The 26,477-nt window shown below is 53.8% G+C and overlaps 2 protein-coding genes across 6 annotated transcripts in view; one reads left to right on the forward strand and one right to left on the reverse strand.

Moving 5' to 3' along the window:
* The window catches only part of LOC143148961 (uncharacterized), a 59,494-nt gene extending 51,343 nt beyond the window's left edge, over positions 1 to 8,151 (reverse strand). For both annotated transcript variants that reach the window (XM_076315815.1, XM_076315816.1), the window contains exon 1: positions 8,017 to 8,151. The gene's annotated coding sequence lies outside the window, so the exon portion shown is untranslated. The remainder of the gene's footprint in view (positions 1 to 8,016) is intronic.
* Positions 8,152 to 11,505: 3,354 nt separating this feature from the next.
* LOC143149337 (protein kinase shaggy) overlaps positions 11,506 to 26,477 on the forward strand; it is a 31,642-nt gene continuing 16,670 nt past the window's right edge. For 2 of the 4 annotated variants that reach the window (XM_076316627.1, XM_076316629.1), the window contains exon 1: positions 11,506 to 11,640. In XM_076316627.1, coding sequence (XP_076172742.1) covers positions 11,556 to 11,640 — 85 coding nt within the window. In that variant the 5' untranslated portion in view covers positions 11,506 to 11,555. Of the gene's footprint in view, positions 11,641 to 11,820; positions 11,914 to 26,477 lie in introns of those variants that run through there. The other 2 variants (XM_076316626.1, XM_076316628.1) reach the window with 2 other exon arrangements.

A 26,477-nucleotide genomic window follows, 5' to 3' on the forward strand; every position in this document is an offset into this window, starting at 1 on the left:
CCTCTCTTTCGACGATAACCCTCCCCCCACCCCCGTTCCCTTCCCCGCGAGTTCTTTCCCCTTCCGCTCTTCTCGCAACGGAGACGCAATTACGAGCAGCCAGCGGAACACTCGAGAACGCACTCGTGGTACTTGCACGCGCGAGTGCGAGCGCGAGCGCGAACGCGAACGCGAACGCGAACGCGAACGCGAGAACGAACGCGGGCACGTGCGTGCTTCTCGAGAGTCTCGCAATTATTCGACGGGCCGCGATCGAGTCGAGATACTCGAGAATCAAGGGGGTCGATACTGGAACCGTCCGATGACAACGACGACGACGACGACGACGACGACGACGACGACGACGACGACGTTGACAACAACGACAACAATAATAATCATCGTCGACCCTTTCGTCCGTTCCCCTTTCCTCGTTTTTCCGTCTCGAGCGATCGATAACGATCGTTTCGTAACTCGAGGACCGTGCGTCCGAGTATCGTCGGTAAAATTCGTTCTCGCGCTACTCGAAGTCGGTCTCACGCCACTTTGGATCGCTCCGTGGACCCAATCGGTGCTCGATTACCGTAAAAACGATCGCGAGTTATCGGAGAAACGCCGGATCCGATGAGCGGTTTGCGTCGAGAGACGATACGTAGCTCGCGGGACGAACCGACAATGGAAAGTTTTCGAAGCGAAATCGAAATCGGCGAGAGCTCCCTCGAGGGTCCGGCGAGTATCGCGACACCGTGGAAACCTTTCCGTCCTCCGTGCGAATCCTCGGTTCGTTTCTTCGGGTGATCGGCGAACAACGGACATCGAGAAACTTATCTCCGCGACGCCGCGACGCCGCGACGCCGCGACGCCTCGACGCCCACGGGAGCCCTACGATTTTCAGCGAGCCCTTAAATTTATTCGTCGCCTCGCGAACGGGACCGGATCGAATCATCGAGTTATCGAGTTATCGAATTATCGAGTTATACGAGGCTAGCAACGGGGCGGGCCCGAGAGTGGAACGAGTTTCCGGGGGTGAGTATTGCGGATGATTCACCCATCGATTTAAAACGTAGGTACCGGCGAGACACGCGGAAGGCGGAAGGCGGAAGGCGGAAGGCGGAAGGCGGAAGGTGGAAGGTGGAAGGTCGAGAACGAACGGGAGGGAGAAAACCCCGGGACGACGGACCGAGTGGTTTCGTCGAACGGGAGCTTTATCCGAGTTGCGCCGGATCGTCTTTGACGCGCGACACCTCGCCTCCGAGTCTTCCGAAAGCTCGACGCTGCTCCGGAAAATCCCCGAGAATCGGACTTTTCTCGCTTCCGATCACTCGTAACGGACGATGCGCGATCGAATCGAAATTTGTCCGAGCGGAACCGAACGCGAACGGAAACGGATAAAGAGAGGACGAGGACGCGGACACAGGGTGGCACCGAATCGGTCTCGGCTTTGTCCGCGTCGCGCGTCGCGCGTCGCGCGTCACGCGTCGATCGTACCGTTCGCGACTGTACTCGATGGTCTCGCATCGCGTGCAAGTTTAATCTCGCGGAAGTAACGCAAACGCGGTACCCGTACACCCGTACACCCGTACACCCGTACACCCGTACACCCGTACACCCGTACACCCGTACACCCGTACACCAGTACGCGGTACCGGTCGAGCAAGACCGCGTCGCCCGAACAACGCATTTACCTACGCGTCCAGCAGCTACCGCGAAACTCTCGCGAGGATTCCTCCCCGCGACGACCGTTACCCGCTTCGATACCGTTTACCATTCCCACCGGTAAATCGGAGCAGGCTCTCGTCGGGGTGACGGCCGGGGCTCGAGAAAGACCGCGAACGCTCCGTTTCGAGAACTCCGGCTTACGCGGAGGAAGTCGATATTCGGATTTACCGTCGGCGCGTTACTCGCGAATCGATGGACCCGTGTCCTCGGTATCTTTGCGCGAACGTAGTCCGCACTCCGCAACGACGAACGCGAGCTACGAACGCGAGCGCTCTCCGAGATACCGAATCGAAAAGGAGACCGCGATTCCGAAACAACCTCGACGCGGATCGATGCGCGGCTAATCCCGTTTCAGCGACGAAAACGCCATTAAGAAACCGGACCGAGCTTCGCGCTCGAGCACGAACGGGGTATCAATTTTCCAGGGAGGCTAATATAATTGAGATATACCGTGTACGCGAGCACGAATCACCGCGAGGGAGTCTCTCCTAAGGCTAATAAATCGTGCATAATTCAAGCCCCTTACGTAGCCTGCAATGCGCCGATACTTTTGAATAATGTAACCAACAGCGGCGAACAGGGTTGGCTGCGCCGTGCCACGGGCTTAAATACTCGGGCAGTTCGCAGCTCCGAGAGCGGAGCTCGCAACGCGGACGGAATTGATTCGCCACCTTCTACGCCGATTTCTTCCGCTCGAGCGTATTTTACGCGTCTCCGACCGTAACGGGAACGGTTGCGAGATCGACGCGATACTTTTTCCGCGCTCGCGTTTCTCTCGTCCGTTCGCGTTTGCGAGAAACGAAACGGGAGTATTTGTACGCGTCGTCGATGCATCGGGAGCGTTGGAAACGCGAACGAAACGCGAGAGACGCGAGAGACGCGAGAGACGCGATTCGAAAGGGGAGGAGAGGTTGGCTTCGGAACGCAACGCAACGCGACACTCGTATCTTCGACGAGGAGGCTTACGGGGCCAGCCATCGCGAACGGAGAAATCGGATTCGGCTTATCTCGACTCTCCCTCTGCCCGAAAAACCGAGCGAAGATTCGGCTCGGATTTCGAATCTCTTTCGGCGCGACACCCCGAATACCGAATACCGAATACCGAATACCGAATACCGAACCCCGATCCCTTGGTAACCCCGCGCGTCCCGAACATTACGAATCGCGCGACGCTCGTGACCGACGTCTCTCCACAATTTGCAATCGGAATTTTCCTCGAGACGCGGTACGCGACTTTGAAAATCGAACGGAACGAGATCGGACCTTCTTCCGGCTACGAAGCTACGAACCTACTCGAACGATCGTACAATTTCCTTTAAACGCGAAAGAGAAATTTCTGTTCACGTTCGAGAAAATACGCCACCGAAATCGATTCGACCGAGAGAAGCTTCGACAACGATAACGAACGGAAGAGGAAGAAAAAGAAGCAGAGACCGCTCGGGAACGACGAGGAAAGTTTCGCGTTTCGAGCAACGTCGCGCGTTAACTTCCGACGACCGATCCAAAAATTACTCGCGCGCGAACAAAGAGCCGAAGAATTCGCCAACGAGGATACACGCTCCGTGAATTTGGAGAACGAGCGGCAGTCGCGAGCTCGTTCGGACCGCTGTTTGCCCAGCGGTTCCCCTTTGCGCTCTCGGTGCTTCTCGAAAATCCTCGAAACGACTTCCGAGAGAGCCAAAGCTACCGAACGGGATCGATCGGACAACCTAGACGGAAGGAAACCCGAAAAGAGAGGAAAGGAAAGGAAAGGAAAGGAAAGGAAAGGAAAGGAAAGGAGAGGTCGAAAGAGTAGAAACGAACCCTAACTCCGACGGGGAAGAAGAGCGGACGACTCGCCGGGAGAGTATTCAAATTGAATCGACGAGGAAGTGGCTCCGTTAATTAGCGGAAAATCGAATCAACGTTTCGATCGCTCTCGTCCACCGCGCGAGAGAGCTCGATGACGCTCGATGACGCTCGATGACGCTCGATGACGCTCAAGCGAAAGGTTCGTTCGACCTTGCGTCGTACCGGAGGACGTCGATTTGGCTCGATGAACCGGCAGAGAGAGGGAAAAGCCACCGCGTCGAGAGCCGGAGAGACGGAGAGACGGAGAGACGGAGAGACGGTGGGATCGACCGGTAACCGTGTTACGAATACGTCGAGTGCACCGAGAACGCTCCTGGCCCACTGGACGAAACCGTTGTTGCGTCAACACAGATGTCCACGAGTCTCCAAGCCCGTATGCTCGATCGTGCCACCGGATCGACTCCCCGAGTATCCTCGTCGACCATTAAATACACCGGGGAGGGTTTCACGCGCCCGTTTTTCCTCGATCCCCTCGCTCGTTCCATCCTCCGGATCGCGCTTGGACCCATCGAAGCCACGCGCCCGGACGCTCGAAACCTTTCTTCGAAAGTAACGAACGATCGACCGGTCCTTGTCGGTGGAACGCGAATGGGAAACCGAAAGAGAACCAACGGGGGAACGAGCCTTCGAAACGCCGCGCACGATCCCGACGATCATCGACGATACCGAACGACGAACGTCTCCCTCTCGGGACTCCGATCGCGACCAACGACTCGAAAATTGGATCTTTCGACGGAACGAGGCTACGGAGAAAGCAAGACGAGGGAATTTCTCGACAACGAGGATTCGCGAGGAACAATTTGGTCGAGACTCGTCGTTACGGGTCTGCCGAAAGGAACGAGTCGTAGGCACGGACGCACGGACGCACGGACGCACGGACGCACGGACGAACGGACGCGTCGAGTCTACGGTCGATGACCGGCTCGTTTCTACGAACGGAAACGACACCTTCTTTTTTTCTTTTTTTCTTTTTTTCTTCTCTTCCAATTTATTCAACGCTTCGGCGTAAATTTTTGATCCGACGAACGGCAAATCGGCTCGCGTCGCAACGTTTCGAAAATGTCCCGCCCTCTGAAACGGTAATCGGGCCAGGATCGCCCGAAAGCTTCGCCGCTCTCCCTGGCAGCAATTTTAGCAACGCTGCGCGCGAAACGACCCAGCGACGGATCGCGTTCTCGTTTGCGACGAAAAACCAAGAATCGTGGATCGTCTCCTTGGCACTCGGGTATCGTCGCGAATCAAAGTTTCCATCGTTCGATCGCAAAGTGAGTTTCGTTGGCGCGTCCGAAGCATCGCGTTCGCTGTCGTTCTTCTCGGCTCGTAAATCCCTGTCTCGATTCGAGGTACGAACGTAACGCGTGCCGGTTTCGCGACCGACTTTCCGAGTTACGTACCGTTCGCAACGTCGAAGGAACTTTTACGAAAGTTCGGAAACACAATTTCTCGCGGACTCTCGGATTTCTGGGTTCGATTCGAGGGTCGGGCTTTCCACGAAAGACAACGGTTCGCGCGGGAATCAACCGAGCGAGAGAATCCGGTTACGTTAACGCGGTACGTTGGTTTCCAATCGACGGATGGTACACGCGCGTCCAGCACAATGCGATACGAATAATCGAATCAGCCGATCGACCGAATACGGAGTAAATTATACGCCGAGTGCGCGAGGATCGGGATCGATCGTTTCGATTTCGCGTTACGTTCGACGACCGGTGCATCGTTTCTGCGACCTATATTCGAAAATTCCCAAACGTTTCACCTTCGGTTTCTCTTCGGGAAAGTTCGCTCGTGTTTTCGAGCCGACCTCCTGTATTTCGCAGCTGTCGTTCGAACGTTGATCGCGACCGAACGGAAATTTCAATGAAACGGTGCTACGGAAACAACGCGTAAGTGCGTCCGTCCGAGCCGTCCGAGCCGTCCGTCCGTCCGTTCCTACCCGTCCGTCGATGAAAGACAATGCGCAACGCGAGCACCGCTCCCGGTACAACGACAAGCCGGCCAAACCGGGAGTAGAGATTTCAGCGCGATGGTCGCGCTTTTGCGAAACATTTCCCGCGTTACGGTGTTTCGGTTCTCGCGCGAACCGCCTCGAATCGGCTCCTCGAAACCGGCTCGAGAGAGACATTTACCCGCGAACGAATCGAATCGACGATCGTCGATCGCGGCCCCGAACACCCTGCGAAACCCTTCGCCTCCCTTTCAAAGATTTTCGCTACGGCCAAAAGTGGCCGCCGAAATCTCCTTCGGGTACGAGAACGTGGAAAAGCTACTCGTTCCACCTTTTCCCGAATCCTTCCCTCTTGCCGATTCTTCTCTCGTTCCGTCCCGCGCTACTCGTCGCGCCATTGCGCACCAACGGATACGGAGACGAGATCCCGATGCAATTTTACGCGAAAAAATCTTTCACGGACCACCGCGAAGCCCTCGATTGTTTCGATCGTGGATCGAGGAAAATCGGAACGGAGGGCATCGCCTTTACCATTTCGTTGTCACACTTTTGTTTCTCCCGGTACGAGTTCGTTCCTCTCCTCTCTCTCGCGCAGCCACGCGCTCCCTCGTCCGCGTCCCGGCGTTACGAGATTAACGCCGTACGAGGCGAATGCGCTGTGTTTTTTAATGCACGCGCGCTAAAGGGGAAAACGAAAGGAAAAAGTGGAGCACGGGTCCACGGTCGGGAACGCCGGTGATCGAATCGTCGGGAATCCGCGCGATTTACGCGAAACTGCGACCAATGCTACCGCACCGTTCGTAAGCGGCCGTGAATAAATCGCAACGTGGCAAACGAGCCTTTCAACGGTTATCCGCCGTACGACGCGACGATATCGATACGATAAATTGTAAAGAAAAAAGCAAACGGGAACTTTTGTCCAATTTGTAAAGTTAGCTCGCGTTTACAGCACAAACGATTCGTAGCGTTGCGCAGTTGCATCGTAGCACCGTAACGTATCCTCGCAACGTAACATCGCTACCGTTATCAACGTTTCGAGTAACAGAATTAATCGTATCTGTCGCTCGGACGATTCGAGTATCCGGTTAACAGCGCGAGCCCGAGCTCCGCGAATCGACGAAACCGATCGAATAATTGACTCGTACGGCCGACGGCTGCTGCAGCCGACCGTGAACGAACGAAAAGCTAATCTCGCGTAAGCTGTGCCGCGGTGAATCCGAGGACGAAAATCGAGCGGAAATTGGTATTTTCTTGGCCTTGGCCGGAACGGCTCTAAACACGCTCGATGACGCTACGGAACGGAACGGAACGGAACGGAACGGAACGGAAAGCATCGGTCAACTTTGGAGGAACGGGATTCGACGTTGCGCCCGAAACCGTTGCGGTATCGTTCGGTTCTCCGAATAAATGCCGGAATCGGTGGCTGCCGCGCGATACGATCTCTACGCGGCGTCGGAACGCGAATCGAGACGAACGATCGATCGGTGGCCAGGCTTACTCGGATCGTACAGCTCGAACGGCATTTCAGATTCCTCGCGAATCACCGAACACGGTTACGCGCGTATACGAGGTGGTTACGCGTTATCGAGACACCCCGTGTGCCGCCGATCCCACGAATTTTTCGATGCGAACGAACACGCCACTACCGACAAGTTTTCCGGTTCGTCCATCGTTTACGCGACCGAGTCTCGTACGGTCTTCTCACCGCGAGCAGTTAACGCGCGCCCGTCTCGAACTTGCCGCCAACTTTTCCTCCCTAAAACAATTTCCCGAGACCGAGACTACGCGAGAGGAAAAAGCCGCCCAAACTTCTCGGCGACGCTCTCTCGTGATACCTTTCGCGACCCGACCGGACCGTTTGATAACGCGATCGTTTATATTGATCCTTTTTAACGGCCGACTACGCGTACGCGTAGGAGGAGAACTGACGCCGGATGCGTGACTTTCGCGATCCGGCTAACCGGCATCTACAACGAATACGCGTCAATTTACGACTTTCTACCGACGATAATCCCCCTTGGAATCCACGATACATTCTCGGATAATCGCGAATACGTCGCGTCGGTTGCAAAGAAAGAACAAAGCCGAACGACCGGTATATCGTCTTTACGATGCGCAGGGTTTCGTTCTTTTCGTCGTCTTCGTTGTCTTCGTTGTCTTCGTTGCTCTCGATGTTTTCGTCGTCTTCTCGAGAAAAAAGAGTAAAGAAATATTTATTTTTCACGCTTCTTCTTTCACGGTCGCACTCGTCTTTCCCAGGGTTAGGTTACTCTCTCCGATGTTACCAGTTCGGACACGAAACGAACCGGACAACGTATTCGACGAAAGCTCGCGAATCTTGCTCGACGAGTAGATCCAGTGGGAAACGTTGCGAAGAAACGTCATTGCCCGTCACTGTACGAAATCGCGACGGGGGGACGTTAACTCGAGCCGAGTTAAGAGTCGCTGCACTCCTCGGTGTCAACATTTACGCGCGGTCGAGCGAGACGGTTCGATCGCGGAGATTACGTTGAAAAACTTACCCGATTCCCGGTCGTAGAGTCCACACCGGGGGATCGCGATCGGCACAACTCGATCTTATCACCGTCGGGAAGACCAAAGAGATTCACGAAACGTAAATCATGACCGCTAACCGTAACGATGTGCGTTCGTTCGCATCTAAAATGCAACTTGAACCTTAGCCCGCGCTTTGGCGACTGCCAAAGGATCGAGGAGTGGGGAACCTCTTCGTCCCGCGTCCGTGTTTGCGAAAACTCGCCACCAGATGGAATCACGTACCCGAGGAAATATTTTCCCACGCGGCGTTAAATCGAGTTTCTACCGTGACGACGCCAAAACCTCGCGCGTTACCGTAGAAAACGATTTTATCGTTGATCGAGCATTCCTCGTCCATCGTTCCTGCAACTACTACCGAACAATATCGCGATAACTTTGCCGAAAGTTACCCTTCCTGCAACGCGCTTTATCGATTCGTTCGATTGGCGCGATTAACGAACTCTCGTTGTTCCATTTCCGTTAAACGTCAGGTTCGATATCGCGGGTCGATTTGCGAAATTTTTCGCGGCTTACGAGCCGATCGAACGACTCTGGCAAAGAACCGGCTCATTTTCGACAAAATCGTTACGATATCGATGCGCGCGAATACAACGAGCGAAAAAAATATATCTTTTTAAAAAGTCCGCGAAACCGGTTCCAATGCGCACGAGTCCGAGCGCGATTGTGCGAAACGATAGAAAACGATACGGTACGTTGTTTACCAATCTACGTACAACACCGAATAGTTTTTTAGTATTTTAGTATTTAGTTTTAGAACGCTTCCGCGTGAAATATTTTCGAACGAATTACGAGATGCGTACGAATTTATACGCGTGCCGATATCTTTCCATTTTGGTCGGCTTATTCTTACGACCGAACGTAACGAATATATTCTCGCGTATTCGAGTAATATTCGTATACGGTTAGAACGCTTCGACATCTATAATGATACTTCAAGGATACGTATTGTACGCGTTGCGTTTTCGTTTCGATCCTGTACGCGTCGACGGATACGTACAGGTGCACGTGTCGGAATTATATTTCATTCGATACTATCGGTATCGAGAAAGTCGATTCGAAAAGCAAATAATTCGTTTTTAAATTTACCGCTCGATCTCCTCGCTATCGAAAAATCTCGCGAGATGGCGGTGCGTCGAGCGACCGAGACGCCATCTCGCTCGCTGCACGATCATTGGCACGGCAAGGGGCAGGGCGGGGTGTTGCTGACGTCACTTTCGGCAATGTCCGCCGACACTCGAGTGACCCGATCTCGCCCGAACGGGTCAATGTCTGAGGAGGCTTCGAAAAATTCGTAGCTGGTGTGGTGTTCCCGTGCTCGACGAGGAAGAGAAGTCGTCGTTGATCGTCGAGAACTGATTTTGTCGCGTGAATCGAGCCCGCGCCTTTATCCCTTTTCCGGCGTTGGGTGCAAGGCGTCGTTGAATCGTACAGTGATTTCACGGTCGTCGAAAGTAGAGGTGAACAACGACTGTGACGACGACCTCCCCTCGAGCAACGACGACACGAACGACGGCAACGACAACGACGACGACGACGACGACAACGACGACGAAGACGACGAAGACGACCACGATCGCGACAACGACGACGACGACGACCACGACCACGACGACGACGACAACAACAACGTCGACGACGAAGAAGAAAACGTCCACGTCGGCGTCACCACGGTCCTCGATCGTCTCTCCGAGCAGCTCGGTGTCCGTCCCGGTAAAATGTTGTGCACGAGCCTGGCAAGTCGACAACGTCGAGCTTGAGAAGTCGAGAAGCGCGAGAGAGTGACGAGTAGTGACGAGATTCAAAGTGTATCGAGAGAGATAGCGCGATCGAGAAAGAGTGGCAGTGGCGGAGGTGAGGCGGTAGGCGCTTCCCCCGCACCCTCCGTAAGTACGAACGCAAGAGTGAGAAGACAGAAGAGCGAACAAGGGAGAGAGAAAGGAAGGAAAGAAAAGGCGTGTGTGTGAGAGAGAGAGAGAGAGAGAGCAAAGGAGGTGGATGACTACGTCGTTGGGCCAAAAAAGAGAAGGCGAACGAAGAAAGAAAACTGGAGAGCGCGAGTGGTCGGTGCGTTGGGAGTAACAACAGTGTAACAACGGTGTAACAACGGTGTAACGACGGTGTAACGACGGTGTAACGACGGTGTAACGACGGTGTAACGACGGTGAAACAACAGTGTGCAACGACGACCATCAAAGGCGTTGTCAAAGAAATAAAAATTCGCCGTGTTGTCGGTTCCATAGAAACTACGGTAAGGTACATAGGTCGACAACGACAGAGAAATCCGACCCGTCAGCCAGATCGTCGCGGAGTTGTATCATATAGAAAGGCTACCAAGTGCGGCGGTGTGCTTCCACTGGCGAGCGCGTACGAACCGTTCCGAAAACGTCGACCCCCGCCTCCCCCTCGCGACGTAGCTCCCCGCAACGCTCCGTGCCCTAGTCGGGTTATTAGGTAGTAGAACCGTGCTTCTCGGTTTGTGATACTCCCTGACAGCAGCGACCAATACGAAAAATTGTCGTAAATTGTGTCAATTCGCGCAGTTGGACGCCACCGGCGCGGTATCGTAGCCGCCGGTGGACATCGCTAAAGAAGAAAAAGAGCATCGTGCGAATCGGATCGGACGGCAAGCTTGTCGCGTGAAGGTGCTTGGTGCAAACGAAGTGTATATAACCCGGTGCGCGCTGTTCCATCAACGACGAACGTTGATCGCGAGAGTCGCCACCATCGCTACCGACCACCATCGTCAGCGGGAGCGAACATACTCAAAGGAAGTGTCGAGAGTGCGAACAAAATTCTGACGCCTGCCGCTTTCCCTCCTTTTTCTCCGTACTTTCCTTTCCCGGCTAAACATCGTCGTCCTTGTCCACGATTTTCCATACTTTTTTTTTTTTCTTTCTCGATCTTGCGCGCGCTTTGCTCGCTCGTTGCTCTTCCCTCCCTTCTATCCCTTCTACTCCCTCCCGCCCTTCCTCTCTTTTTCCTCGCTCACGCGTTCTCGCATACACACGCGCGCGCACACACACAAGCGCGTGCGCGCACTCTCTCTCTCTCTCGCGCGCGCATATACGTACACGTATATACACACACACAGAGCAGAGAGAGAGACAGATACACACGCGCGCGGGCGGGCGCGCGCGCGACACGCACACCCTCTTTCTCCCCGTGTTGTTCCGTCTCACTCTCTTTCTCTCCCTTCATCCATCCGTCGATCGAGCACGGCCGTGGCGTAATATAGAAGAACCGAACCGTGCGGACGTTTATGCGTGCGTGCGATGTGATTATTGTTCGTCGTGCTGTCGTTGATGTCCGAAGTGTCGACAACGACGACGAGGACGACGACGGCGACGAAGAGGAAGACGACGATATCTTTGCGTGAAGCGTTTGCGAAGAGGAGGAGGAGGAAGTGGCACGGCCAGCCGAGGCGGCGGCCAGCGGAAGCAGAAGCGGCGTACTCCAGACCTCGGTGTCAGGTGGAGGTGGAGGAGCCGGTCAAGAAGATTTCAGGATGAGCGGCCGACCGAGGACCACCTCCTTCGCCGAGGGCAACAAGCTGCCCGCGAATCCGCCCCTGGGTGGCATAAAGATCAGCAGTGAGTACCGTAGGACGTGCCTTAACCTCTAGCACAGCTTTTACTCGGACTCTTGGGCTTCTCCCCTCCACCGTTATCCCCGCACTCTACCCCTCCCCGCGTTCCGCCGCCCTCCCAGAATCCCCCTTCCTCTTTGGCACCCCTCTTGCCGCGATCTTTCTCTCACCGCCTCGCTCGTTCGCCTGTCCGTCTCCGAATGCAGAGCTGTGCGTCTGCGTGCGAGTGCCTGGGTTACTCTTGGGAAGGCGATGGAGCGGGTGCCCGAGGAAGAGGGTAGGGGGGATTCTTTTTACCCGCTGCTGCTGCTGGTGCTTAGATCTACCTTCGCGATTCTCTATTTTAGCGGCTTCTGTCGAATTCGATGTTTACGCGGCGGTGCGCGTATCGTGGGTGTGCTCGTACGTCGAGATTCGTCCGCTACGAGGACCTTGTGAAAAACCGCGGTCCCCGTCCGTCCAGCGGTAATCGTCGTTTCGCGTATTTCCTTGAACCTTGTTTCCGCGGTGTTAACGTTTCGACAAACGATTGTGCAACGATACGACGATGAACGTCGTTTTACGGTAAACATTGTATTCTACCGATACCGCTACATGGAGAAATAGATTCCGATCACTTTGACGTTTCAACCGCATAGTACGTTTCGACGTTGCATGAATAACTCCCGGTACAGAGTTGCCGAGTAAGAAGTGACATTTGCTCGATAGTCTTAACCTTAGTTCGGTTTTGGCATGGTACGTTATCTGTGTTGATTGCATGATTACGAATTCTATATTCTATAAATAATGAACTTTCGGAACCTATAAATAATTATCGACCAGAGATTCAACGGTGGCGTTAAATTCGCGATCCGTGTCGAAACTTGTTCGCGCGGAGTTCAATTTGCGACAGTTTTTCGATAAACGGTTAGAAATTTCTCGCGGTTTCGCTAGTTTATACGAACGGACGAGTGTTGTCCTTTGGTGTTTCGTTTCGGTAACGAACCGTACGCTCGAAACGGAACCGATTTCTTTCCACGCTTTTCCGAACGGTGCGACACGCGAGTACGCGTGGCCGACTAATGGCAAAAGGGACGAGAAAAGACAACGACGTTCGAGAACGTTAAAAACTTTAGAGAATTTTCCGTCGTATCACCGACTCTTTCGCTCCTCTTTCGCTCCTCTTTCGTTCTCCTTTCGCATTTATAGTTTTCGTTTTTCAATTTTCTTTCTCGAAGCAAGAAAAGTGACGTGCAATTGTACGCGGAACGATTCGTTCGGGAAAGTGGTAGAACCACCGGTACGGTACGGACCCGTCACCGTAATACCGTGACCAATTTCAAATTTCAGACACTCCTCGATACTCTTCGCACTCGTCCATCGTAATCTCCGACGATGGAACCGTGTTACTCATGGACAATTCCGTAGACGGATCGATTTTCTTTCTTCTTTCTTCTTTCTTCTTTCTTCTTTCTTCTTTCTTCTTTCTTCTTTCTTCTTTCTATTTCCCGTTTTCCAGGAAAGCGACTCCAGACTGGTTAGGTTCGGTATTTAGTCGCGACGAGCCTACTACCCGGCGAACTGTAATATTCTCGAGGCACGTATCGCGCGGTACGATATTACGACGAGGAACAATCGAGGGTATCGTCCGGTTGAAATTTGGGATACGCCCTTCCAGTCCCTTTCGAATTTCAGGTATACCTTCTCCGTTCTCCGGGCACAATGAGAGAATCCGCGATGCCCGAGGGAAAAGAAAATCGAGATCGTTGCCGCGGTTCGCCGACTCGCACGGAATTCGTGCGTCCCGCTTCTTCGTTTCGAAGAGGAAAATTGAAAATCTTTCGTTTTCAATATTTTCGTTCGAAACGCAAATTACTCGTTCGAGAAAGGTGACGTTTCCGCGCGTACGCGAAGACAGGAAAGGCGCGTTTCGCGAGTAAAATTTGTTCGCCGATAGCCGCGTTATCGGTGCACGTAGCCAATATCGCGCGAACGAAGGACACGATCGGATACAATTTATATAAACGTTATTAACGTTCGTTTGGGCGATCGATGCGTGCTCGTGGTCCGGTTCAATGTCGTTAATTTTTAACGCAAGCATCGAACACGCGTATATAGGGAGGCTCGAAATAAAGAACCTTCGCTCGAGTTCGTGTCAATCGCCGTGGTTGATATCGATACCACCGAACGCACGGAGCTGCCTTACGCGCATCGGATTTTTGGCGGGCGTTCGATTCGCGTGCAACGTCTGCGTCGAAATCGACCGCGAGCGTAACGATTCGGTTCGGGCGACGCGTCATTTTTGCCTCTCGGTAACGAAATCGCTCGGCTTCGTAAACGGTAAAACTGCGAGACACGATATTCGGAACAGGACCGAGGACCGATCCTAGAAACGAATCGCGGCGACTCGTAGGCCTGGAATCGTCTTCCGGTGGATCCGTTACAGTTCGAAAGAAAGCAGCGAATATTGGAGAAAACAAAACGGTTCTCGCGTAGAGTAGCAGAGGAAGGCGACTATCGGGAAACGTTGCACCCCGCTGGGTATTTCTCCGCGTCGATGCGTCGATGCTGGATCGACCAGTCGCGAAATTCGAAACTGCAGAATCGGTGCGAAGAATTGGCAACGAACGATAAATTCGTCTCGTTCGTAGTCGAGCGTAGAAAGTTACGGATGGCGCGCGCTGTTCCCGTAACTGGTCGTTCGGATGCGAGGAAATTTGTTACAATCGTTCCGCGAGTCGATACGCATGGTTTTGGAAAGCCCCCTCGGCCGTAGGAAGACTCGACGGAGAACGAGGTGACTTTTCTTTTCCAGCCGAAGGGAGGTGGATCCTCCCCTCGCGAGCTAGGGAACGTCTCGTTGGTAGAGGAGAGATTGGAAAACGTCGAGTGTCGCGGAGTGGTCAGCTCCGGGCTTCGCGAGGATCGCTACGCATCCGATACGAAGTCGTGGACGGTGGAGGAGTAGAGATCGTCGGGCCAGATGGGAGAGAAACGTGTCCAGTGGAGGATCGTTCGGTACGGTTTCTGGTCGTTGGACGCGCATCGGGGAAGAGGATCCAGATCGCATGCGCAGTTTTTCTAAAGATAGTGTTCGATTAACGCGCTGTCGATGACACTATTTTCGCTCGTGCACGCGCGATCGCATCGCGGAAGAGGCACCGCGACGACGATGGCTCGGTCGTGGCTAATTTAAAATTTTCACGAAAGCCCGCGGCGGGAACACGGACGAGGAGAAGCTCGGCCGGGCGTCGGCTCGCGTTCGATAATTTTCATTTCGTTTCGCTGGTCGTTCGACGAGGTCGTGCGAACGACGCGTGTCAACCGCGACGTTAGGATATTGACCCAGTTTTCTAACCGGCGAACGTATCGCGCCGGCCATGAACGCCTCGTACGATCGTTTCGAGCCGATGCGCCCGCCCGCCCGCCCGCCAGCCCGCCCGCCAGCCCGCAGCCCCGCTACGAGTCTACGAATATTTTTTCATCGACGCGCCCGTACCGCGACTCGTTCGCCGTTTCGTTACACCGAATTCGAGCGAGAAGATCCGCGATCGCTCGTTACGCGCACGCCGTACTTCCAAACTCGGTACAATCGTCGAAACAACGTTTCCCGTTCCTCCAACGATCGTACAGTGCTCGTTGAATCGGTCCCCTTCCGCGATCGCCTATTCTTCGTTGTCGTTGTCGTTGTCGTTGTCGTTGTCGGTTCTTTCATCGGAAACTACGGCCGAAAATGTTACGGCATTGGCCTCGAAACGATCCGTACAACGTACGGAACGCGTCACGGAAATGGGTCGTAGCGCATCTTGGAAGAAACGAACGGTCTCGTGATGCGACGCATCACCGAACGGTTGTTTCGCTCGCAACCGTTGCGCGTTCGTAAGCTCGGAATCCTCCGCCGAGCCGAATACCGATTTTTACCGAAACGCGTATCGTCGAACGATCAATGGCTTCGTACCGTGTTACCTCGAACGATAAAGCGCAATTGCGCTCGCAGTTTGCGGCTCGAAATACGTAAACGCGTTCGCAGACTAGGGAAGAAGATTCGATCGTCCGGAAGGAGGATTCGATTCTAGCTTCTTTCAACGTTTCTTCCGTCTCGGAGCGTTTCGACGAAACAACCCGACCTAGTTACGCCCTGTATATTATTCAACGGTTTTTCAAGAAGCCGGCAACTTGCTCTCGGCGTACCGCTGGTCGTTCTCCGTCGCCCTCCGACGCCCTCGGTCGGTCGTCCTTTGTCGTCCTTGGTCGTTCCCGGCACGGCGGTGGCGGCGGTGGCGGCGGTGGCGGCGGTGGCGACGAGGACACGGTTTCCTCTCGGGGCAAAGCTTCTCGCGGGTGTTTGCGTTGGAAAAAGGTCGATCGCGTTACCTGCTCACGTGTCGCGATCTGGGTCAATATGCCCCCATGACGTTAAACCGTTCGCAGCGCGCGAATTTCACGGTTCAGGATTTTTCCCCCGCGCGAAAACGAATACGGCTCGAGCACCGTTCGCTCGGTCGATCCCTTCGATGGATCGAAACTTTCGTAACTTGGAGCCGGCTCGTCGAACGACGGGGATCGGTCCCGGTTCGGGAAACCGCGATCGCTCGACGAGAACAACGACGACCGATCGGATTTACGAATAATCGCTCTCGATGGCCGACGAAGCGATCGCTCGGTATCGATATCTCGCGGTTGCCAAGCAGAACGGAGACAATGCCGGTACCGTACCTCTTCGCCGGCCGAGGATCGATCGTCCTTACGGTGGGGCGATTCCGAGCCCGAATCGAGTCCGCGTTCAGCGGAGACGCGAGCGCGAGCACGATTCCCGTTCGTTGAAAATTTTCTTTCGCCTCGAGCCTCGAGCCTCGAGTCTCGAGCCCCGATTCCCCTTTACGAGGATCCTCGATCTTTCCATCGGCGCGCAACGTTCCAACGCTTCGAGGAAAAACTCGAATCGAACGCTAGATTCCGCTTCCCGTTTCACCTTGGTCCGCGCGAGACAAATTCGATCGATCGGCACCCGAAACTTTTCAATTCGCTCCCGGCGATTTCGATCGCATCGCCGAAACCACACCGCGTTTCGTTTCGGTCTCTCGAAAAGAGGAACGAATCCCGAAATTCCGGACGAGGCCAATTTCCTCGATCTCTTTCAGGAGACGTACGACGGTGGCCGGCGAACGCGTTAGAATCGCTCGCCGTGTACGCTTTCGTACCTTCGAAGGCCATCGCGTCGCGTACTCGGGAGAAAAGAACGCGGGAGGAAGAATTGTCTCGCGATGCATCGTCGATAAGATCTTTACGAAGCGCGCGATTTCAATTCGACGCATCGACGACGGCGTTTCCTTCGACATCGCTCGACGGAAGAGCTCCGCGCGACGAAATATAGTATTTTTCGAAAAACGCGTCGAGCCTCGCCAGTTGCGCGATTTCCGCGATCGTCCGATCACCCTTCCGAAGCGTCTCTCCTTTTCTCGAGAGACGAAGAAGGTACTCCTCGGTGGGTGTATTCGTCGAAAAAGGACGCAACGAGAGCGCGAAACGTGAGGGAAATTTTTGGAAAAACGAGCGCGGACAGGGCCGAGTCGGCCGGTGGTACGCCGTTCCGTTGTTTCGCAAGGACGCGGAGAAGCCTCGATTCGTCGCGAAATTATACTCGACGGTGGAAACGATCGTTCGAAGAATCGAGATTCGAGATTCGAGATTCGAGATTCGATCCGGAAAAGTCCATTTACCAGGTTTTCCCGCGGTTCTCGTACGGTCCGACGAACCGCTCCGAGCGCTCAATTTTTCCCTCGATCGACTCTTTATCGTAGTTTTGCGAGTCGTGTCCGTTTATAGAGGAGAAGCGGACACCCCGTATACGCGTCCGTAAATAACGCTCGAGGCGCGTTGGAACTCGTCGTCTACGAGTTTCGTATTTTTAATACGACGCCGCGTAACACCGCGAGAATACCTTTATCGACGTTTTCCCCGTTACGCGGCATTTACCGGCCGAACAACGTACCTCGTCGCGGGAACGTTCATCGGGGCGATTCCGCGTATCGATTTATTTATTTTCCGCGACGTCTCTCGGCGACTCGCCGGCTATTTCCGAACGCTCGAGAAAACTCTGCCTCCGATCGATTTCGAACACGATTTCCCGAAGATCGTCGATGTTTCCGCGTCTCGCTCCGTCGCGTTATTCGCGCGAGTGCACGCGCAACAACGTGCGTCGATTCGAAACGCCGAGTTCACAGTGTCAAATCGTAGTCACTTTACTTCGTTAGCTGCGGCTTCCGAGCAGCGCTCGTCCCGCGACTCGTACTTTCTTCCCCGCCTCGCCTCGCCTCGCCTCGCCTCGCCTCGCCTCGCCTCGCCTCGCGTTCTCTGCGAAATTTTCACTTTTCTTTTACCGTATTCGAGAGAACATCGAGGATCGATCGCTTCCAGGTTCCTCGAGTTTCGAGTCGCGAAAGCGTGCTCGTCCGCGCGAACCTAGCGCCCGAATCGCGATCGACGCGCGCGGACGGAGGAAATTCTTTTCATCCGTATCGATACGGAGGACGTTCGCGTCGCGCGATAAAATTTTACGCTCGACGAACCGATCGACCGAGAGATAAACTATCAACGGAAAGAAAAGTATACGGTGGACGAGAAGCGACCGGGTTCCCTCCGCTCGAGTACGAAGCGACGATAAGTCGGCCGGACGCGGGCCGGACACCGTTCGGAATCGGCGGGTGGTTCGGTGTCCGTGCGGAGCTACGCGGGAACCAAAGAGGACAAAGTTCGGAAACTTCCACGCGGCAAGGAACCGCCGTTCCGACTCCTCGACGGACAACGAACGCGACTTATCCGCGTATTTTCGGAAATTGATAACGCGAATTCTGGTGGCGGTCCAAAACCGGTGTCGATCGCGGTCCGTTTTTCCGGTCCCAAGGTCGGTGGTGGAGAGGTTGCGTGTCGGAACCTCGACGAGGAACAAACTCGTTGACTCTCGCTCCGCTCCGTTCCGCTCCGCTCCGTTCCGTTTCACCTCCCCGCTGGCACACTTTGTCGGCGACTTTTCCGCGAACGTGGCCGTACTCGAGGATCGCGAGCTCTCGGATCGAGAGTATCGAGAAGACGTCGTCGTCTTTGCGACCCCGGAAACCTCGGCGAGCAAAGTGGAAGGTAGACGGGGACAAAGGATGGCTGAGAACGATAATGGTTCGGCAAGATAAAGGGAGGTTCGCGAGCGCGACGCTGCTGCTTCGCGTTGCGCGTGTCGGTCCGTGGGGTTATTCTCCGACGGCAGGCTTCCTTCCGGCTGACTACGAAAGAAAGGTTTTCGTGCATTGTTTCGGATCGATGCCGCGAATTAGCCGACCGGGCGGAAAGGGGACGGGACGAGACGGGACGAGACGGGACGGGACGGGACGGGACATCGTTCGCGTTCGATCTCTTTCGGCGGGAACCGTTTCGTTCGCTCCGAGCACGTATCGCGGCGTTGTTTTTATACGGCTTTTAAGCGGAACTTCTCGGCAAACATCGAGCGCAACACCGATGGCAACTCGGACGCTTTCCGTTTCGAATGAAAATCCGCTGTTTGCTCGGTACACACCGCGACTGTTTGCTTTTCGTTAGTATCACTTGGAGATATTAACCGTAGGGTGCTTCCGTGCGAGACCGTTTTATCCGCCTCTTCCGTGCGTTTCGGTAAACTTTGTTCGTTTACGGCGATCGCCGTTATCGGGAACGGAGAAACGTATCTCGTGATCCGTCGCGGTTCGTCGTTCGACGTCCTCGGGTTCCCGAAAGTCGTCCTCGATTCCGATTAAAATGAAATTCGGATACCGCGGAACGAATTACCGACGGACGGCGTTCGATCGAAACGAAATTCTTTTCCCTGCGAAGCCTCCGAGAGACCGGACGCGCACAGGACGGATTCGATCGCTCGTTGCATCGTCGTCGCGAAAATCGGCTTTCGAGAAACGTTCTTCCCTTACTCGTTAGGTTTCACGGTTCCCTCGCTCGTGGCTCAACGGAGAGAGAAACGGAGACGCGCGACGATTCCGTTCGAGAAAATCTCGAGGACCTCGATCTCGATCTCGATCTCGATCTCGATCGCGTTGCATCGTAAATGGTCACCGTTACGGTTCGCGAGGCCCTCGAGGACTGCGAAAGTTACCGATACGCGAATCACCGTTCCTCGGCCACCCACGATCTTCGTTTCGTTTACGACGACGGCTACCTACCGGGATACCGATCTCGACTGCGTCTTCCTCGAGCTCGAAGCGCCAGAAACCATCGGAACACGCGCCGAGATTTCTCGCCGATTGGAATAATTCGCGTTGCTCGATCGAACACGGAATTCCAAACGATCGGTGGAAGCTCGCGAGAAGATTTTGCGGCCAACGTCGATGCTTTATCGAACGATCGATCACCGAAAGCGGCGCTACTTTTCTCCGCTAGGTGGCGCCCCCACCTTCGAAACGACTGGTTCTCGGTTAGTAAAGCAGAACGGAACGTGCCTCCGCATCCGCGTTCGCGTTCGCGTTCGCGTTCGCAAACGACATCGAGGAATTTCGTTTCGCACCCTTTTCCTTCGTAAATTGCAATCGCGCGGGCACTCTTCCTTCCGATATCCTCGCGGACGACGAAAGAAACGCGAACGAAACCTTTTTCGAGAGTTTTCCTCGCGATCCGTTAAACGGTAGGGACCGAAGGGACAGGATCGTTGAATTTTCTTTCGAATTCGTCTACCGATCCATTCGTACGCGCGGGTCCGGCTCGAGCAGTCTGGCTATCCTCCGACCGTATCGATCGGCACGCGTTCGCCCGTAACTCTCCTCACCGATCTCGATTCGATGGAAAAAATTCCGCGATTCGAGGTCGTTCTCCTCCGATCTCGGTGACTCGCGTGGCGCACCGCACCGCACCGCACCGCACCGCACCGATCGTACTTCGCTGCGTTCGAGATCCTCGGGAATCTCCTCTATTTTAAGCGGGTTACCGCGATCGCGGTCCATCCAGATGTCGAGCACGTGTCGCCGAAGATTCTAAACAGTGCGTCGGAAAATAGACGCGTCTACGAAGTAGGTATATTCGAGCTTTCGGAGCACCGTTCTCCGTAGACTCTCCGTTCGGTTACTCGAACCGCGTGGAAACTCGCGTGCAAACTCGCGTGCTCTTCTCCTCTCCTCTCCTCTCCTCTCCTCTCCTCTCCTCTCCTTCTCTCGCGGAGAGAACGTAAGAGCAGCTACTCTCTGCGAACATCTGGTCCACGTTTCATTGATCCGTCATCGTCGACAAGGAATCAGCTGTTCGCATTTTGCCTTCCGACGCGTCGCTCTCGTTCCGCTGCACCGGGCTGTCCTTGATGGAATACGCGTTCACCTTTCTCCATTCATGCAACGTCAACTATTACGAGCCCGGTGAACCGGCGTGGCACGCACCGGCAATACCATTATCCCCCTGCTGATCGATTACCGGCGAACGATTTCGAATTAATTTCGCCCGCGCGTTCGTTCTTATCCATCCCGGTGAACAACGGGCTCGATCGTAGCCCGCCGATGCCGGATCGACTCCACCCGGGTACTCGTTATCGTCTCGGAAATCGTTTCCGAGCGTTTGCTCGTTCGGAGGATCGGCTTCGCCTTTGCAACGTAGCAACGTAGCAACCTCTCGAGTGCCGAGTGTCGAGTGCGCGAAAGAGATTCTCGTTCCGTGTTATCTGGAACGGCGCGCTTTACCCGACGGTCTTTTATTTCGGTCGGTAAGGCTAAACGAACGCAACGGAGATACGACGTAGCCGGCCTCGAGCGGCACCTTCGACCGATCGCGGTTTCGACCACGAATCCTCGAATCGATCCAACCGACGGATCGCGTTCGACCAAATAAAATTACGGAAAAGGAAGATCCACGTGTCAGAGAGGGCGGACCGACCGACCGACCGACCGACCGACCGACGGATCGACCTACCGACCCACCGACCCACCGACTCGTGTTCGTTCATCGTTGGCTCAACCTCGTCCCGAAATTCCGTATCGAATCGAAAACGGGGGAACCCGACCCAGAGCTCCGCGATAAAAACGATTCCGACTCGCGCGTCCGAAGCTTTCGTACGTACCATCGAAACGTAACGGTCGATGGGAATCCCAGAATCCAATTGCATCGGCCCAATCGGAGGGCAGTATCGACCGGCGGCGGGCACCGCTCGTACGGAACGCGCGCCTTTACTAACCGGCTCGAAAGCATTCGTCGTCTCCTCCTTTTGTCTCTTTACGGCTTGGCTCCGTTCTCGACCGCGACCCTCTTTTTTCCCAGGAAAGGTGACTTTTAACCTAACCCGGCCGGTCGTTACGTCAGGACACCACATATAAGGATTCGAGGGATTACCGGAAGCTCGAAAGATACTCGGTGCGGTTCGTTGCGTAGTCGAGGAGAAACGTCGAACGAGCCTCGACGCTCGACCGACGCGTTCGCAGCGCGAACCTTGTCACGTGGACACGCGCACGCGCACGCACGCCCGGTCTCACGTGTCGAGAGCCGGGTCTCCGCTGAAAATCTTGGTTCGCGACGCGCTACGGTCGCCGTTGGTCGGTTACGAGCCATCGGACTCTTCGTAACGCTCGAACGGATCGAAATCCGAGTCGAGAGAAACTCGGTTTCTCGTACAGAGCCGAGTAGGTAGGTCACTTTTTTCTTCGATCGTTCGACGCTCCGACCGCAACACCGTCCGCGTTTAACCCTTTGCGGTCCGATTCCGTTCGTACGTTACCTTACCGTCAGCTTCGACGCAATTTCGAAGCCGAACGAACGACATCTGGACAACGTTCGAAACGGATCGACCGTTCCGTTACTCCGTTTCGCAAAACGCGCGCGAACCGAGGCTGGATCGGTGACACGTCCCACGAGTACCGCGCGACGCGAACCTGCTCCTCCGGAGAGACGCCGGGACGCTCGATTCGGCCGAAAGAGGAATTATCGCGCGACTCGACGAGGACCTTCGAACGAAATTTTCGTTATCGTCCACGTAAACCGCGACGAGGGAAATTACTCCGATCGAAGCGATCTTTCGACTCGGTCTACGAAGATGGAGATCTCGGTTCCGCTGGACATCGGATCGCGGATCGTTCGACGGTGACGCGAAACAATTGAAATTCGAGCGTACGATTATCGGTCATCGTCCCGTATCGTATCGGATCGACGCGTATTCGTAACCGCGTTTCGCGCAACGCAACGAAACGAAAGCGAAAAAGATCGGTCTTGGAGGGAAGACGAACATTCGCGCTCGCAAAATTGCCAACGAGCATTGTTTTCCCGGTACGCGCGAATAACCGACACCCGCGTTAACGCAATTAACGCACCTCCGTTGTACGGGGAGCGATTAGCGGCTCGTACGATAGCGATCTCTGCTGCTGATTTCTCGAACCGAGGCTCTTCTCTCGGTCTCGCTCTCGCGTTGTTTTCGATCGATAGAATTCTTGGTCGGTAAAGTAGACTCGTTCCTTCTTTCTTATTTCCGTTTCGATTCGATCGGTGCGTATGCCCGCTAATTCGGAGGACACGCGAAACCCTGATTTCTTCGAAAGGAACCTCCCATCTCGAGGGAAATTCGCCAATTCGCGGCGAGAGTCTCGGCGATCTTGTACGCTAATCGCGAGCACGTGCGCGATCAACGAATTTCGATCGCTGTCGTTTTACGAAAAAGTAAAGGTAAACGTTCAAGTGCATCGTATCGCGACGAATCTCTCGTCGTTTGGTTCGACGACGATGCTATTCGGAGAATAGTCCCGCGACCCTGACCGACCCAGCTTCGAGAAACGCGAGCGTTCGAATCGACGGATCGGCACGCGTCGAAAGAAAATCGAGCTCATTTTTGCCGCGTATATTATTCTCCCCGAATTGCTCCGTGCTACGGTATCCGCGGCAGATTTCAAATTACTTTTCGGGAAATGTCGAGGCAACGATCCTCGTATCGGAGAGCTTCTTCTTCGCTCGAGGCGTTCGAGAGGGTGTCGCGTGTCGCGTGTCGCGTGTCGCGTGTTCGCGATGGTATTTCGAACGACGATTATTCGTACGGAACGTCGTTACACGATTTCGAGAGGAACGCGAGCTATTTTTGCGAGCATAGCCGCGGGGAAAACAACTGGTTCGTTCTATTAATAGTCATGGCGTTATCGCCATTTTTGCCAGTGTTCCGCTGCTGGCCAGCGACGCGATCGAGAGAAAAGAATAAATCGTCGTAAACGCCGCGATTTCTCTGCTCCACTAACGTTTCGTTCCTTTTACGAATTTATCGCGATCGGTTACCGATCTACCGCTTTCCTTTCGGAGTATTTTTCATTTTCAATGTTCTCTCTTCTCTTCTCTTCTCTTCTCTTCTCTTCTCTTCTCTTCTCTTCTCTTCTCTTCTCTTCTCTTCTCTTTCGGTTTCTCTCGATGTTCGCCGAAAGCTTCGATCCAGCTTATCATACAGGGGGAAGCTTTCGCCTTTCGATTCTACGTATTTGGACTTTGCTTCGCCAAAGTTCAATTTCCCTTTGCGAATCGAAGCTTCGGCTTCGTTTCGAGATTTCAACGAAGAAACGAGTATTTCGCACGGTATACGAATGCTCGTTTCGAAGACGAATGCAAACGCGATCGCAAATAATACGTAGGTTGCGTACTTGAATTTTCCAACGAGCACGGTTCGAAGGAAAGAAAATTCTGTAGTCGTAAAATGTAAAAGTAGGCGTTTACGAATACATTAAAATACGTTTTATCGCTCGGTGACGAGTATCAACGTAGGAAACAACCGAATTGTGTCGCACACGATGCAACGTTTAATTACGCCGATAAAACTTTTATTAAAATTGCCACAATCCGCTCACATTTTATCGTTTATTTTTCAAGAACGAACGAACAACGTATCGTTGCGGTAAATTCTTTCGTCTTTTTCTTTTCCCTCGTAAAAATTACATCGCGCGAAGAAAGTTCGTCGTTTCTTTCGGTTTCTCCTCGTTCCTCCGGTACAGTCGCGCTGCGAATTGAATTTCGGAACTCGTTCGAAAAGATACCAGTCCGAACGAAATACGCGAGAAAACGCGACGAGTTACTCTTGGACGCCGATCAAAAGCGTCTAAATTCGGCGGCGTCACCTCTGACGTTTATCGATCGAAGCCAACCGATAATTCTCCGCAAAGATGACGTCATCGTGCTTCGCGGATGTTCGCTTTCCGCCAATTTTCCGATCGACCAACGTTTCCTCGAACGTTCGTTTCACAGCCGATGCACGGCAGGGTTTCAAAGATCGAGAAAACGCTGCCGTTTCGCTGCTTCCGTCTTCGATACGATATTTTTATCGCGAAAACGAAACGCGATACGAGCGAAACGAAGAAAAATACTCGCGAGAATGTTCAAAAGTCTCGCATCGTCGACGATTATTCGATTTCACCGCGTTCGATGGGTTTCTGCGAAAACGTTTCGATGGAAAACCATCGAATCGAAGTCGAGCGCTGTGCGCGATTAAAGATAATAATAATAATAATAATAATAATAATAATAATAATAATAATAATAATAATAATAATGTAAACTTTTTACCAAAGAGATCCGCCCACCGACCGATCCGGGACACCGGTTTTACAAGGAAGAAAGCAGAAAGATCAAAGAGAAAGACGCGTTACAAAAGTCACGTAGACGATAGTCGGCTCGCGTCAAGGTAACTTCCGTTGACGCGAGCTTCCGTTCATCGTGACCAAAAACATCCACGAATTCTAACGTCGTTCGTTCCCGACAACGACGGCTGGCTTCTCGCGTCTCTCGAGTAAAAGAACACGGTAAACGTTGCGCGCAACCGGGCTTCCGATGGATCGAACTTTGATTTTGTACGCACCGCGTGTCCGATCGACGAACCGTACCGTTCGATATCGCAACGAACGATGTTCGCGATCCGAAGGAATCTTCCCACAGTGGTTACTTCCGTCGAATATTCTTCTCCGGAACGCTACGGTCACCGTGGACTATTTTTCCCATTTCTAACGATTCCTAACGATTACTAACGATTACCAACGATTACCAACGATTACCAACGATTCCTCGGAATCGTCGAATCGGATTCACCGTTCTCGAAAAAGACTTGGATCGGAGCCTAGAGCCTCGGTAAACACCGTGTCCTTATCTTTAAAATTCGTTGGTTCTTCTCGATCGCAATCGTGTCGCGTTCCGCGTCATCCGCATCTGCGTTCGTTCCAAGAAACTTCCAAAGAACGTTCCTACCGAACGCGACGTGGTCGCGACGTGGCCGCGACGTGGCTGCAACGTGGCTGCGACGTGGCTGCGACGAGCCTCGCTCACCGTTGACCCTGAGAGAGTCCGAGTTATCGATTACGCGGAAACACCGTAATTTCGCTTTACTCTTGCCCGTAATGGCCTATTATTAAACACGTGTCCCCGGGGCATCTCGGAGGAGAGTGCAACAGACTCGAGGACAAGATCGAAACGGAACTTTTGCGTTCGTTACTTTCCGTTCCGTCGGTTCCCTTCGAACCGAACCGTACGATTTCACAATTTCCGTGAGCCTTTCGAGCATTTTCCCGATCAGCGAACGATCCGAGTTCGCCCGCATTCTCTGGAAAGAATCACGGTGACGGTGACGGTAACGGTAACGGGTTACTCGTTCGCGGGATCGTCGACGCGTGTATTCTACGAACGAAATCGGTACGAACATATCTTATCGAGCATATATATATATATATATATACTCGAGATTTCGATCGTTTTCGTTTATCGAGCGTTTACGTTGCAACGAACGCACAGCGCGCGATCCTAGCTTACGATTCTTTTACGGTGGGACCAACGAAACGCGATTACGTACATCGTACGGTAGAAGGGTGAGCATTTTCCACGACAACCTACGCACCTACGCGTACA

Source organism: Ptiloglossa arizonensis, chromosome 7 (genome assembly GCF_051014685.1).
Source record: "Ptiloglossa arizonensis isolate GNS036 chromosome 7, iyPtiAriz1_principal, whole genome shotgun sequence".
Lineage (NCBI taxonomy): Eukaryota > Metazoa > Arthropoda > Insecta > Hymenoptera > Colletidae > Ptiloglossa > Ptiloglossa arizonensis.